The following is a 14512-nucleotide window of genomic DNA, read 5'->3' on the forward strand; positions in this document are numbered from 1 at the left end:
GCAAATTATCTTTCATTTAACCTCGTGTTTTGCTCCTTTATAACATGCCAAATTAAATTTGCTGTCATTCCTGTCATGGTAAAGTCTTTAATTTCTGATTCATGTGTTTGCATTCACTGCTAAGCTCTATGTTGTTGTTTCTTGGTAATGTAAAGTGAGTTTATTTCTTTTTTTTTTTTTTTAACAAGTAAGATTACAACCAAGATATGCTGTAAACCCTGCTAAGACATAATGTGAAAACGTATCATTTAATATAGCTCACTTTTGCTTGACTGTGTATTGCATCATTTAATAAAGTTAATTTCCTCTTAATGTTGTGTCTTCCTGATGCTGGTTCTTTCTGCTGCTTTTGCCAGCTTTTCTCCCATTCCTGATGGCTGAGATCATGTTGAAATCCCTCTACACTTATGTTTTTCTGGATCGCCAAACAGCCATCTGCAAGTAAACACAGATTGTGTGGATTCTTGCAAACCCAAAAACAATGTTGCCTGAGGCCGGCGCTGGTGCTTGCTCTCTCTTTTTTCCGTCTAGAGTCCAGAACTAAGCTTTCTGTTGTACAGTTTGCACACTCTTATGCCATCTTTTAGGGGTTTGTTCATTCAGAAGTGATTCTATTCGGTTCTCGGTTAATTCGTTTGTACTATAAAAGGAGAATTTGTAATGGTGCAATGCCACCTAACGCATTTCAGCTGTTCTGGTGGAGTTACAATAAAAGTCAATTTAAAGGTGACGATGTAAAATAAGTCCCTGGAGTGTGTATGTGAAGTTTCAGCTCGTATACACTACCTGACAAACATCTTGTCGCCTATCCAAGTTTTAAGCACAACAAATAATAACTTCTGATTATTTGGTATCAGTGGCTTATATGAAAGGCAAAGGCCTCTAGGTTATACTTACTTTACCAAAATAAAATATGATCATGCCTTGATTTTTAATCATTTAATTAGGACAGTAAGGTCTGAACTTTTACTTAGACAAAAGTCTTGTCACTTAACAGAAATAATGTCCAGTATAGAATATAAGCGTTCTTGCTGGACTCCCTGAGTTCATCAAGATACTTTGGATTCATCTTTAATGCCTCCTCCATCTTACCCCAGGCATGCTCAATAATGTTCATGTCTAGTGACTGGGCTGGCCAATCCTGGAGCCCCTTGACCTTCTTTGCTTTTAGGAACTTTGTGGAGGCTGAAATATGAGGAGCACTATCCTGCTGAAGAATTTGCCCTTTTCTGTGGTTGGTAATGTAATGTGCAACACAGATGTCTTGATACCTCAGGCTGTTGATGTTGCCATCCACTCTGCAGATCTCTCGCACGCCCCCATACTAAAGGTAACCCCAAACCATGATTTTTCCTTCACCAAACTTGACTGATTTCTGTAAGAATCATGCGGCGTCTAGTCGGTCTTCTTCAGTATTGGTGATGATTGGGATGCAGTCGGACAGATGATTCATCAATAAAAATCAACCCTCTGCCACTTTTGAGAAGTCAAGCTATTATTTGTTGCTCTTACAAGTGGGATTGAGGACAAGACTTTTGTCAGGTAGTGTATAAATGCGTTGAAACAAATTGCATCCAGTTGGAATGTCTTGCATCTTTATGAAAAAATACTACAGTAATTTATAGTACATACTAGAACCTAACCATACTATGATAAAGTACTTTAATCTGTTGTAATTCTGTTGTAATACACCTTCAGTACCCCAACTATTGGGTAGATTATACAACAATACACCACAGTTTAATGTAGTAAAATCTAAAGTATACTAGAGTATGTATTGCAGTAAACAGATTACTTGCTAATGCTAAACTATGCTGTAAGTGTATAAATGAGCAATAACACACGAGTAGGAGTGCGATGTGGCTGTAGATCGGCACTGGTGGGAGGGGGGTGCATTGGCTCAAGGCTGCAGGCCGAGTGTCTTCACGTTCCACCGGTGACAATATACAGCCGTGTTGCACTGCTACTCGAATGATAAAGCGTTTATGCTACAGTTCGATGGCATAATTGTGTACATAAAAAAAGAAAATAAAGCATAGTCTAAAAACACTTGTATGAGGAACTACTTTCTTCCGCACGGCATTCACATCTGCAACTGATGGTCAGAACAGCAGAAACCGTTGCTAACTCACCAACGTCACTTTAGAGCTAGTATTTGAATGATTCTCTAGCGTAATGTCTAAAGTGATGATAAAACAGCTGATTTTGCTGACATTTTAAGTTTATAAGGCTGAACGGCATGAAATGCCATCAGTCTAAAGCAGGCCCGGATTAAGAATTCAGAGGCCCCTGGGCACAATGTCTTGTAGGCCCCCTACCTGGTCGCACCCCTATTGTTAAATAAAAAAATAAGAATAACAAAAAAAAATTTAAATAAAATGTATCTATAATGTATTGCCCGCATTTTTAAAGTAAATATACAGTACAAATATTTGTAGTCTATAGAGATTTAATTTCTAAAGTACACTTAAAAAAAGAAAATAATAATACAACTAGTGAAAAATAATGGATTTTAATATACTTGTTCAGGATCACTAAAGCTGTACAAAAATGTTATATTTAAGGGTATTTGTGATGTATAACTTCTACACACTTATAATGCATATGATTTGGATATAACACCTCTCCAATCCAATAGCCAGTGCCCGTAAGGCCCATTGGTTAATCTGGCACTGGTCTAGAGACAATCGGGAGATCACAATAATTAACCCCAAAAAAGCCAAAGCAAACAACACCAGAATACTTTGGTATAAATACAGCACTACAACATACAAGAGAGAGAGAGACTTAGAATGTCACTAACCTGTTTTATAATGATTTGATCTGCTGAAGTTTGGAATTACACTGAGTTTTTCTCCTCTAACGTCCCATTCACACGGGGAGTCAGTGTCAACGCTTCCCGTTTACTTTGAATGGTTGATGTCAGTTGCTGAACTGCATCGTGGATCTATCGGCGCCCCTTCAGTGGCCTTGCTCGCTACTGAAGTTGGGTCATTCTCAACTTTTCAAGCACCAACGGAAGGGTCAGCCAATCAGATTGCTGTATGCAAATACTCCAGCTCAGAAAGTAGCCGATTGATGACTAATTTCATTGGCTGACGCTGCTATGATAATCGCGTCAGCCCCAATTTCAGACACGCCCTCTGTCAAGCATTGACAGCCTTGTGTGAATGCAGTAAGGGCTTATTATGCAGTCTCTGTCTTGTGGCGGAACATCAACCGTCTTTGCTCTGCTTAGTATGACAGGCTGATAGATGTCGACATGGTGTATCTAAACAACTACATTCTCGTCTAAAAAAAAAAGCCTCAAATGTACATTGTGTTGTTCAACAGCTGCAATATTTGTCAAACTGTAGTAAGTTTATTGATCTGCAGTAACTATGTGGGCGGAGTAATACAAAAGGGTGAGGAGGCTGTAAGAGGGCTGTTATTGTAGAATATCGCACTGCTATTAACCAATCAGATTCAAGAACCAGACAGAACTGTTGTACAAACAATATATACACAACAATAAACTGTTCTATAGTATGATTAAAAATTCTGTTATATTTATCCCAGATAGTGAAAATGACATAATTTCAACCTAAAATCAACGTTTCTTTTGACATTGAATCAACGTTGATCACCCACATCAATTCAAAGTTGGCTTTCTATCTGTGTATAGTATTGTAAAATTATATATAGTTTGCTATTCACTGCTACAATTTATTTTTGTCCATTTGGGGTATGACACATACATTAAACCAACACCATGGTAAGTAAAATACGTCTCAGTTTTCATTTTTTTATGTAAATGTTCCCTTTATGCCTCCTTAACATCAAAATAAACCGGTCACGTTCACACATACATCCTTTAAAAAGTTTACTATGGCCGTGTTTCAAAATCTAGTCCTCATCTGAAAGTACATAGAAAGTATGTTGCTGTTCACGCGCCAAACATGCTGCCTACATAGGGAGCTCACTAGGTATCGAGACACGGCCAGTCCTCCAGCTGATCGACAGTCTGGAACGGGGGAAAAGTGGCGTTTAATAACTTTAAACTTAACCATGTCGTGTTGTTTATAAAAGTCATTGTGTATTTAGTGTATCACTGTCGTGTTCGTGGAAAACAGCAGGTTTTTCTTAGCGTCAGTTAACTGGTCAGATGAGTTGTGCAGCTCTGAGGAGCGAGTCAGATTTTCCAATCGCTCATTTATGAGGAGATCGCGAGCCTTTTTTCAGCCTGCTGATCTACAACAGCCTCTGAGGTAAGTTTAAGACTTCATTCTTTTAACATTGTACTTTGTTAGATGCCTTTACTTTGCTTTAGTGTTGCAAACAAGCCTTTAAGGGTGACACTGAAGGGGGAAAATCAGTTTTAGGAATGTCCTCAAACCTAATTACATTAAAATTCACGATCCAGTTTATTAAATGTTTGTGAGTTTTTGTGACAGAGCTCGACGAAGTTAGCTTTTGTGTTCATATGTCAAAAGCTAACTTCAGATTTTCGTAAATGTTTTGAGTTTTTCTCCTAACTAATTTGAAGTTTACGTCAATCCTGAGTGAGTGATTGAGTGCTGTTAAACACGCTCATGATGAGATATAATGTCGCTACACATTGTTGAGTGTTAAACCCGCACTGCTCTACTACTTTACACAAGCAACTTGATTTTTCCGAAAAATATCAACATTTTGTGGCAACTTTCAACATTTCTCACCTTGTTCGAGCTTTACGACCAGCCCAGCGCAGGTTACTGATTCCTCTCATTCCGCTTTTTTGAGGAAATGTTTTTGAAAACATCATTATTTAACAATTGTGTCAAATTTATTCCAGCAATTTTCCTAAATTAAACCTTTATTTATCACATTATGGAATCAGTGTTTAGTAGGTAAGTTTTATTGCTCATGAACACATATTTAGGGTTGTTTTCTTTATTATCAACATCATCAACATGTCTTTTGTGTTTCTTTTAAACTACATTTTGTAGATGAATTTGTGTGATATATATATATATATATATATATATATATATATATATATATATATATATATATATATATATATATATATATTACAAAAACAATCAAGATTTATGAAGCCTGTGTGTTTTCTTCAAACCAAACAAATTATAAATAATATTAATTTGAAAAATTGTTAAAAGTATTTATTTTACTTGCATAAATATTTTACTTTCAGTTGAAACAATCATTATATAATCTGGTTAAAATAACCCAAAGTCACAATATGGTTAAAGTGGCTATATATATATATATATATATATATATATATATATATATATATATATATATATATATTATATATATATATATACCGGCCACTTTATTAGGTACACCTGTCCAACTGCTTGTTAACATAAATGCCTTATCAGCCAATCACAAGGCAGCAACTCAATGCCTTGCATTTAGGCATGTAGACATGGTCAAGACGATCTGCTGCAGTTCAAACTGAGCGTCAAAGGTGATCTAAGTAACTATAAATGTGGTATGGTTGTTGGTGCCAGACAGGCTGAACTGAGTATTTCAGAAACTGCTGATCTACTGGGATTTTCAAGCACAACCATCTCTAGGGTTTGCAGAGAATGTCTGATAGGAGAAAAAATCCAGTGAGCGGCAGTTCTGTGGGCGCAAATGCCTTGTTGATGGCAGAGGTCAGATGAGAATGGCCAGACTGGTTCCAGCTGACAGAAAGGCGACAGTAACTCGAATAACCACTCGTTACAAAAGAGGTCTGGAGGAGAAGAGCATCTCTGAACACACAACATGTCCAGCCTTGAGGCAGATGGGTTACACCAGCAGAAGACCACACTGGGTGCCACTCCTGTCAGCTAAGAACAGGAAACTGAGGCTACAATTCACACAGGCTCACCAAAACTGGACAATAGAAGATTGGAAAAATGTTGCCTGCTCTGATGAGTCTCGATTTCTGCTGCAACATTTGCATAATAAGGTCAGAATTTGGCATCAATAACATGAAAGCATGGATCCATCCTGCCTTTATCAATGGTTCAGGCTGGTGGTCCTGGCACACTTTGGGCTCATTAGTACCAATTGAGCATTGTGTCAACGCCACAAACTACCTGAGTATTGTTGCTGACCGTGTCCATCCCTTTATGACCACAGTGTACCCATCTTCTGATGGCTACTTCCAGCAGGATAATGCACCATGTCATAAAGCGTGAATCATCTCAGACTGGTTTCTTGAACATGACAATGAGTTCACTGAACTCAAATGGCCTCCACAGTCACCTGAACTCAATCCAATAGAGCACCTTTGGGATGTGGTGGAATGGGAGATTCACATCATGGATGTGCAGCCGACAAGAATTAAGGCAGTTCTGAAACAAAAGGGGGTCCTACCCTGTACGAGTAAGGTGTATCTAATACAGTGGCCAGTGAGTATTTATTAAATATATGTGTGTGTGTGTGTTTAGCATCTTAAAACATTTGCAAATTGCAACCATTTTATGAAACAGGTTATTAGAAATAGATCTGAATGTTTTGAAGGTTAAAGTTGACATTTTATATTCAATTTAAATTAATACCATTTGCTAAGGTCAAAACTACTCTGTAATCTATTCTATACAATGTCTAAATGCCATATGTTTTGATTGATCCCCTACAAAAAAAGTAGTTATGTTGCAATAAGACAGAAAGAAAGCCTTTGCTGCTGTATCATTCTGTCCAGTCTCCTGATGTGCTGTTTGTCCAGGACAGGATGATGTGGTGTGTTTTGTCCTGCTGTGTGCTCCTGCTGTCGCTCTGCTCCCGCTCAGCCCATGCAGGGATGGAGGACTCCGACTGGGGTTCTGGATTCCACGAGCTCCTCAGCAGTTTCCCAGCAGACAGTCCTTTCGTCAGAGAGACGCCCGGCAGACCTGCCAACTGCACCCAGCGCTTCTGGCTGCCACCATCCTCCCCGGTGTGCTGGGATGACATCGCAGGACCAGAGGAGTTTGAGAAGTCCCGTATGCTGGTGCTGCAGAACAGGGCCGCTCTGCAGGCCGTGTCCACATCCAGCGGCCTGGAGGATGGAGGAGTGTCTTACGATCAGCAGGCCAGAGAGGAGGTGCAGGGCGTGCGGGAAGATCACCTCGCCGTCATCCAGACCACAGACACCATGCAGAAAGTCTTCCTGGATCTGGAGGAGAAGAGGAAGGAGGGGAAAGAGCATTATACCTTCAACAGGTGAATGAGAACCTTTATTTCTGGGGGAAGATATGTGACACATGAGCAAATCCAGCATCATGGATGCAGCTAAAACTCAAACATGAATACACAGAGAAAGTATAGGTTAACATTATATTGAAATACCTTTTTAGCCGTTTTAGTGACTGTCGCTTTAAATTCAAATGAGATTGTGCTCTTTTCAAAAGAGGGCGGAGCTACAAATGCATGTGTGTCAGCATAGAGGCATATTCAAAGGCAGGCTGCTTCTCACTCAGACCTTTTAATGAAAATGAAAGAAAGAAACTGAATAGGATTTTACCATATGATTACAAAATGTTAACACTGTTTGTTTTCTTATGAATCATGTCTTTTTTCTTTCCTAGTCTGAAGGAGCAAATGGAAAACACCAGAGGCTCTATTGCTAACCGTGAGCAAGCCGCAGCTCTTCTGGAGAAGCACCTGCTCAATCTGGAGAGGTTTTTGAACACTATGCAGCTTCAACTTGATGAACTGTTTTATCAGTAATTTGAGCAACACAAACCACCTCATGGCAAACGAACATGTGGAAAACAACATAATGCATGCTTCATTCATGTTTTTAAATTCAAAGATACAGCTTCTTTAACAGTGTACTGCATGCTAAAATGGCACCCTGCATTTTGCTTTTGGTGTGCATTTTTTGTACTCTGTTACCCTCATATTTATTCATTTTCTATATTGGCTTAGTCCTTTATTTATCAGGGGTCGCCACAGCGGAATTAACCACCAACTATTCCAGAATATGTTTTACACAGTGGATGCCCTTCCAGCCGCAACCCAGTAGGAAACACCCATACACACTCACATTGCCAATTTAGTTAATCCAATTCACCTATAGCAGATGTCTCTGAACTGTTGGGGCAAACCCACACGAACAAGGGAAGAGCATGCAAACTCCACACAGAAACACCAACTGAGCCGAGCCGTGGTTCGAACCAGCGACTTTCTTGCTGTGAGGGGACAGCATTACCTACTGCACCACGGCGTAGCCCTGGGACTGTTTTATATGCATTTATTAATCATTCCTACTGTTTAATTAACATGAACTGTCAAGTTTATTAAAGACCCAAACCCCTCGCTGCACGTCAGCTGCCACCTTCAGCAAACCTCCTAATACCTGCAGCATGAGGACTTTTCTTAATGAGCATCAAAAGTGGCTGATCTGTTCAGCAAAGGATTTGACTGCATGTCACAGCAAATCAAACGACTAAAATAATACAAAACGATATAACTAAAGCAATCTCCACTGTGCTGAGCGAGAGCGCTTGTCTTCTGTTAAACCAGGGGTGTCAAACTCAATTCCGGGAGGGCCGAAGCCCTGCACAGTTTAGTTCCAACCCTGCTCCAACACACTTACCTGTAGGTTTCAAACAAGCCTGAAGGACTCAATTAGTTTGATCAGGTGTGTTTAATTAGGGTTGGAACTAAACTGTGCAGAGCTGCGGCCCTTTTGGAACTGAGTTTGACACCTGTGTGTTAAACTGTCGCATCTTTGATAACGTAAGCATGCTTTGGCTGGTTGGTAAACAATGCAGTGTGAGTGCAGGGGGAGAGGGAAAAGTGTGCTTCGGCATGGTTCATGACAGCCGTGCCTAGTGAGTTCTCCCTTCTAGCATTATTTCAAATAGTATTTATCTTTTTTACCTTGAGCATAAACATAATACATAAGACATTAATACATCTTATTATGCTGAATTTGCCTTAAATTGTATGTGATCAATTTTCAAACACCTTTGAAATGCTGTTAAATTAAAATATTCAGCAAGCCAAGCATCTTGGGGTTTTGTTCACGAGTAGCGGAAGGATGAAACGTGAGGTTGACAGGCGGATCGGTGTTGCGGCAGCATTAATGTAGTCGATGTACCGCTCCGTTGTGATAAAGAAGAAGCTCTTGATTTACCAGTCAATCTACATTCCTACGCTCACCTATGGTCATGAGCTTTGAGTCATGACCGAAAGGAAAAGATCTCGGATACAAGTTGCGGAAATGAGTTTCCTTCGCAGGGTGGCAGGGCGCACCCTTATAGATAAGGTGAGGAGCTCTGTCTGGAGTTTAAAGTAGAGCTGCTGCTTCTCCACATCGAGAGAAGTCAGCTGAGGGGGATCAGGCATCTGTTTCGGAGGCCTCCTGGACGCCTACCTAGGGAGGTGTTCCAGGCATGTCCGACTGAGAGGAGGCCTCGGGGAAGACCCAGGACGAGCTGGAGGGGCTGTCTCTTGGCTGGCCAAGGAACACATTCGGGATCACCCTGGAGGAGCTGGAGGAAGTGTCTGGGGAGAGGAGAGTCTGGAATTCTTTGCTAAGACTGCTGCCCCAGCGACCCGGCCCCAGGAAAAGCGGTCGAAAATGAGATGCAATGAGATTAGGAAGCCAGTAAGTGTCTGATCTTCTGCAATGTTAGAAACTCATTTCAAAACACAATTGAGACGGTGCTCACTGCAGAGCCATTTGAGCAGAGTTGAGCTCCAGCGAGGGGGAGCATGAGCTCTCGCTCCACCTCCTAAGCTGTTTTAATGCGTACACCAACCCCACCCCTAACCCTACCCCCAGTGACATCACTCGTAGAAGAAGTGCAAGAAAGGAGGAACGAGAGCTCAAGCTCCCCCTCGCTAGAGCTCAGCTCTGCCCAAATGGCTCTGCAGTGAGCACCACTTAAATTACCGTGAACACAAAATAATCAACAAACGTATTTATTCAAATACAAACTCAAACTGTTCAAGAATTTTTTTTAAAACTATACACAGTACACTATAGAAACCCCAACTTTTATCCTCCTCAGCAGTGACGTGGTTAAAAATGCAATCAAACTTGTCTCTAAAACACACCCGAAACCCTGAGAGATGCATTTAGGAGCAAGCGCTGATTTCACATTGAATGGACTGTCAGGAATGAACAAGATCTTTTCTATAGGCACGACTCATGGTGTCGAGCAGTAATGAACAGAAATGATTCTGCTTTCCAGTACTCAGTGGTTGATGCCTATTTAGACTTAGCATAGTGTAAGTAGATGTAAAAACAACACAGTGACTACATCAAGTAAAACGTGTACATAACCTCTCCAAACCAGGTGTAAAAACACTATTCTTTGGGTGAAATGTCCTGATGTGTAAGACAGCGTTGTGTGATTTTTAGTGAGGAAGTTGACAGGACCAGTTAGCAGTGATTTCCTCTGACTTGCTATACATCACTACATGTTGTCATCCTCTTTTTCCATTTCTTCCAGCGTCTTGAGATAATCTCTGGCCAAGATTTTCTTAGGAAGGATGTCTATAAATAGAAGAGCAAACTGTTTACACAGCGGTTTGACTTGGATCGAATGGTGTTTGTCATTAGAGACTCACCAGTTAAAAACTGAAAGGTTTCCGTCTCCTCTACCGTATCAGCCAGATCGCTGTATGACAGGGTGTTTGTGTCTTTACTGGGTCCGTTTTCATACGAGGAAAGAGCCAAGTGCTGGACAAAAAGCTCCTAGGAGGAAATGAAGATCTCAGGTTATGGTTAAAGTAAACTTCAGTCAATGTTATACAAATATACTCTATTAGATTGTTCTTGTAATCTATGCAACTACTTTAACTGTAATTTAATCTGTAATGGAAAATGTGGAAAATAGTGTGATGCATATTTTATTATTAAATATTTTAACCAAACAAACAAAACAATAAAGACTTGTATAATGCATGTAAATGAGTCTCAAAAGGCAATAAGGATATTAAAAGAAGATATAGATTTAAACAAGTCATTGACATGCAAAAAAATATATAGTTAAAAGTTCTCAGGTGATCTGGGGTATTTTTAATACAATTTTTGAAGGATATAAAATGACAGGTGTCAATATCAACTAAATAAGTCCTTCAGGCTTGTTTGAAACCTACAGTTAATGCCGCAGTCACACTCGAGTTTGAGCATGCGAAATTCTGTAGTATGGCACTGCGAAAAGGGGCGCGATTAAACAAGATGATCAGACAGTTAAAAAAGCAAGCGATTGCTCCATATTTTACATTTCTGTCCAGAGAGGTCATGTTTTGATCTTTAATTGGTTTCCCGCAGCCACATGATTCGATTTGGCAGGTCAGAGTTAACAAAGCTTGAATTTTACAATGTAGCAAACAGCGAAACTTGTCGCACGAGCTTGCGTTTTAGGCCCGACACATTCAAGTGCATATGAATGGAAGTCTATTGAGAGAAAAGTCCAGTGTGACCACGTCTTTAATCTGTTGGAGCAGTTTGACACCCCTTTCATATATATATATATATATATATATATATATATATATATATATATATATATATATATATATATAATATAATCTGAATGGCTGATAGCCATGAGATATTTTGCCAGTAACAGCACACAAAGGCCTCTTCAACTTTGTGTATTACTCCGCCCACATACAAGCAGAGACACACCACAGTTTGACAAATATTCCTGCTGTAAGACAACATAATGTACTTTAAAAGCTATTTTAGTCGAGAATGTAGTTGTTTAGATTGCAACTATGTAGTTTATTTATAAGGATAGTGCCCATTTTAAAATATCATTTCTGAGAGAGCGCGTCGGTGTCCATTAGTCAAGACGGTTGTCTATCCACAAGATGGTGCCAGGACCGCATAATGAACTTAGAAGATTAAAACTGCTGTTTTCTTGAGAGCGAATGAGAAGCTGAAAAACGGAAGCATTGCTGTTTTTAAGGTGGACCGGATAGAGTCGATAGGAAGCTGGATTCAGCCTAGTCCCTCCTTAACGCAAACACAACAGCAGTCTGGCAGTGATTTCGCTGCTTTTTTTCATTTCCGGTCACGTTCAGCCTTATAATCTTAAAATGTGAGCAAAATTTAGCTGTTTTATCATCACAGTTTTATTTTTATCTGTAAAGTGAATGTTGTTGCAGAGGTACGCAATCATAAATAACATGTTACATCCTACAAAACCAGAAGAGATGAGAGCGATTCCCAAAATCCCCTCAGTAAAACTTTTCACTCTTATTGTCCACAAATTTAAAATTGAGGTAAAGCTGTTTTCATATTCACACATTTGCTCAGTAACAATTTTGTGACACGCTACTTTTATTATATTGTTGTTTTTATCATATTGTTTACCATGGTACTTTGAATATTTGAATTGAATATTCAAAACAACATGAGCACGATTTAATTGACTGTAAACAGTGCTGTACTTTGATAGCTGTTGGTTGCGAAAATGATTTCATTATACTTTTCGGAAATTATATTACCAAAGATAAAGTCTAAATGTGTGAATATAAAACCAACTTTACCTCAATAAAATTAAATAAGACTTAAAGACTTTTTTGTGACAGGATTGTATGAAAATTAACGTATATTTAACTAATTAATGACACTTTTGCATATGTTAACATCTCTTTAAAAATGTCCTAACACAAAAAGGCATAAATTCTAACTTGTAGAGATTCAACTGGTGAAGTTTGATGATATAACTTAACTTTTAACGTGTTTTAGCCAAACATTATTCACCTGCAGTGTCTGGCGTTAAACTCAAAATAATCAATGTTACAAATGTTCACGACGATCAAAAGCAAAACAGAAAACGCCATTTTTAACTGAATGAGGCTGATGATGATAAGCTGGTAACTACCCATTGATTAATAACGCGCCAAATTACCGTTGCTTTTGTCGTCAAGAAAAGAGCGTCTTGGTTTATACAGGACACATCGGGAGAACTTTTCATGATTAATCGCACCCTGGATATAGGCAGAGAAATAGTTCTACTGTTTGCAGCTTGATCTACTGTCTCCTCCATGTTTGTTTCAGACATGTTCTGTTGTTCAACAACCGCTTCAGAGCAACGGAAGTAAATCTACACAGACGTGTAGAGACGTCACTTGATGAAGTAACATGGGAATTGTAGTCTTATGAAGAATCGTGTTGTAGTTCTTTAAGAACGTAAAAATGTGTGTATTTATGTAGTTGACACGGAAAAAAATAATTTATGTCTTATTTATCTTTTATTTTTATCTTTTTAGTTTTATTCTTAGCCACAATAATTTACCAAAACAAGTTGACGAATTTATCGAGGATGAATACTGCAAAAACAATATATAAATAAATAGACAAATTTATAGAGAAATGAGTAAGTAAATCCATAAATTCATGCATAAAGAAAATAGTAAATAAATAAATATGCAAATAAATATGCAAATAAATGTATATAAAAAATCCATATATATAATTCTACAAATTCCTGCATAAATACAATACAAAATAAATAAATATGCAAACTAATAAATAAATTTATATAAAAATCTACAAATCCATGCATAAATAAAATAATAAATATACAAAAAATTTATATAAAAAATTTACAAATTCCTGCATAAATCACATAATAAATAAATAAATATGCAAATAAATAAATAAATCTATATAAAAATTCACAAAGTCCTGCATAAATAAAATAATAAATAAATCAATGTATATATAAATCTACAAATTCCTGCATAAATAAAATAATAAATAAATAAATAAATGTAAATAAAATCCATAAAGTCTTGCATAAATAAAATAACAAATAAATATATATGCATATAAATAATTAAATGTATATAAAAGAAATCCACAAATTTCTGTATAAATAAAAAAAGAAATAAATAAACATGTAAATAAGTAAATAAATTTATATAAATAATCCACAAATTCCTGCATAAATGAAATAATAAATATATAAATGTATTAAAAAAATCACAAATATACAAATAAATAAATAAATAAATGTATATAAAAAATTCATAAATTCCTGCATAAATAAAATAATAAATAAATAAAATAAATACATTTGCAAATAAATAAATAAATGAATATAAAAATCCACTAATTCCTGCATAAATAAATATATAATTAATTAATAGTGCGGGCAGGTAAATAAATAAATAAATTACACGGATCTTGGGGGATTAAGAAAATGCTTAACTGAAAGTTTATTTTTCGTCCTTTCAAACATTTCCCATTTTCCATATTTACTTTTCCTCAGGTCAACATGCTAATGAGAATGAATAAATTAACATTTGAAGTTTTTCTTTTGAGTAGTTTAGCATTTTCTTATTCCCCCAACATTTAGGGTAATTTATCTTATTATTTACTTGCCTAAACTATTAATTATTTATATATTTATTTATGCAAGAATTTGTAGATTTATATATATATATATATATATATATATATATATATATATATATATATATATATATATATATATATATATATATATATATATATATATTATTTTGTATGCATGAATTTATGTATGTATTTACTTGGGGTTGGGGGCATTAT

At 37.3% G+C, this 14512-nt stretch overlaps 2 protein-coding genes across 6 annotated transcripts; one reads left to right on the forward strand and one right to left on the reverse strand.

Moving 5' to 3' along the window:
- The first annotated feature begins 3963 nt into the window (after window positions 1-3963).
- On the forward strand, window positions 3964-8976 carry si:ch211-57n23.1. 5 transcript variants are annotated; one of them, XM_087296004.2, is made up of 3 exons: window positions 3964-4247; window positions 6686-7185; window positions 7551-8976. In XM_087296004.2, exons 2-3 carry the CDS (start codon window positions 6716-6718, stop codon window positions 7690-7692), a joined length of 612 nt encoding a protein of 203 aa, XP_087152130.2. In that variant the 5' UTR covers window positions 3964-4247; window positions 6686-6715; the 3' UTR covers window positions 7693-8976. The 5 variants fall into 5 exon arrangements, with proteins under 5 accessions (XP_087152130.2, XP_087152129.2, XP_087152128.2 ...); XM_087296003.2 differs by having other exon boundaries at window positions 6710-7185; XM_087296002.2 differs by having other exon boundaries at window positions 6715-7185.
- Window positions 8977-9881: 905 nt separating this feature from the next.
- chrac1 (chromatin accessibility complex subunit 1) lies at window positions 9882-13027 on the reverse strand. Its single transcript, NM_001013293.2, is given in 3 exon segments — window positions 9882-10474; window positions 10549-10675; window positions 12846-13027. Coding segments are annotated over 3 exon segments (345 nt in total). The 5' UTR covers window positions 12984-13027; the 3' UTR covers window positions 9882-10394.
- Between the last annotated feature and the right edge of the window lie 1485 nt (window positions 13028-14512).

The sequence above is a fragment of the Danio rerio genome, chromosome 19 (assembly GCF_052040795.2).
Source record: "Danio rerio strain M-AB ecotype USA chromosome 19, GRCz13ab, whole genome shotgun sequence".
Lineage (NCBI taxonomy): Eukaryota > Metazoa > Chordata > Actinopteri > Cypriniformes > Danionidae > Danio > Danio rerio.

What these genes read in the sequence shown, in the direction of transcription:
- si:ch211-57n23.1 (XM_087296002.2), top strand. Translation starts at nt 4,195, where the DNA reads ATGAGGAGATCGCGAGCCTTTTTTCAGCCTGCTGATCTACAACAGCCT. An exon ending in GATCTACAACAGCCTCTGAG is followed by an intron (nt 4,248 to 6,714) that starts GTAAGTTTAAGA and finishes TGTCCAGGACAG; the next exon opens with GATGATGTGGTGTGTTTTGT. An exon ending in GAGCATTATACCTTCAACAG is followed by an intron (nt 7,186 to 7,550) that starts GTGAATGAGAAC and finishes TTTCTTTCCTAG; the next exon opens with TCTGAAGGAGCAAATGGAAA.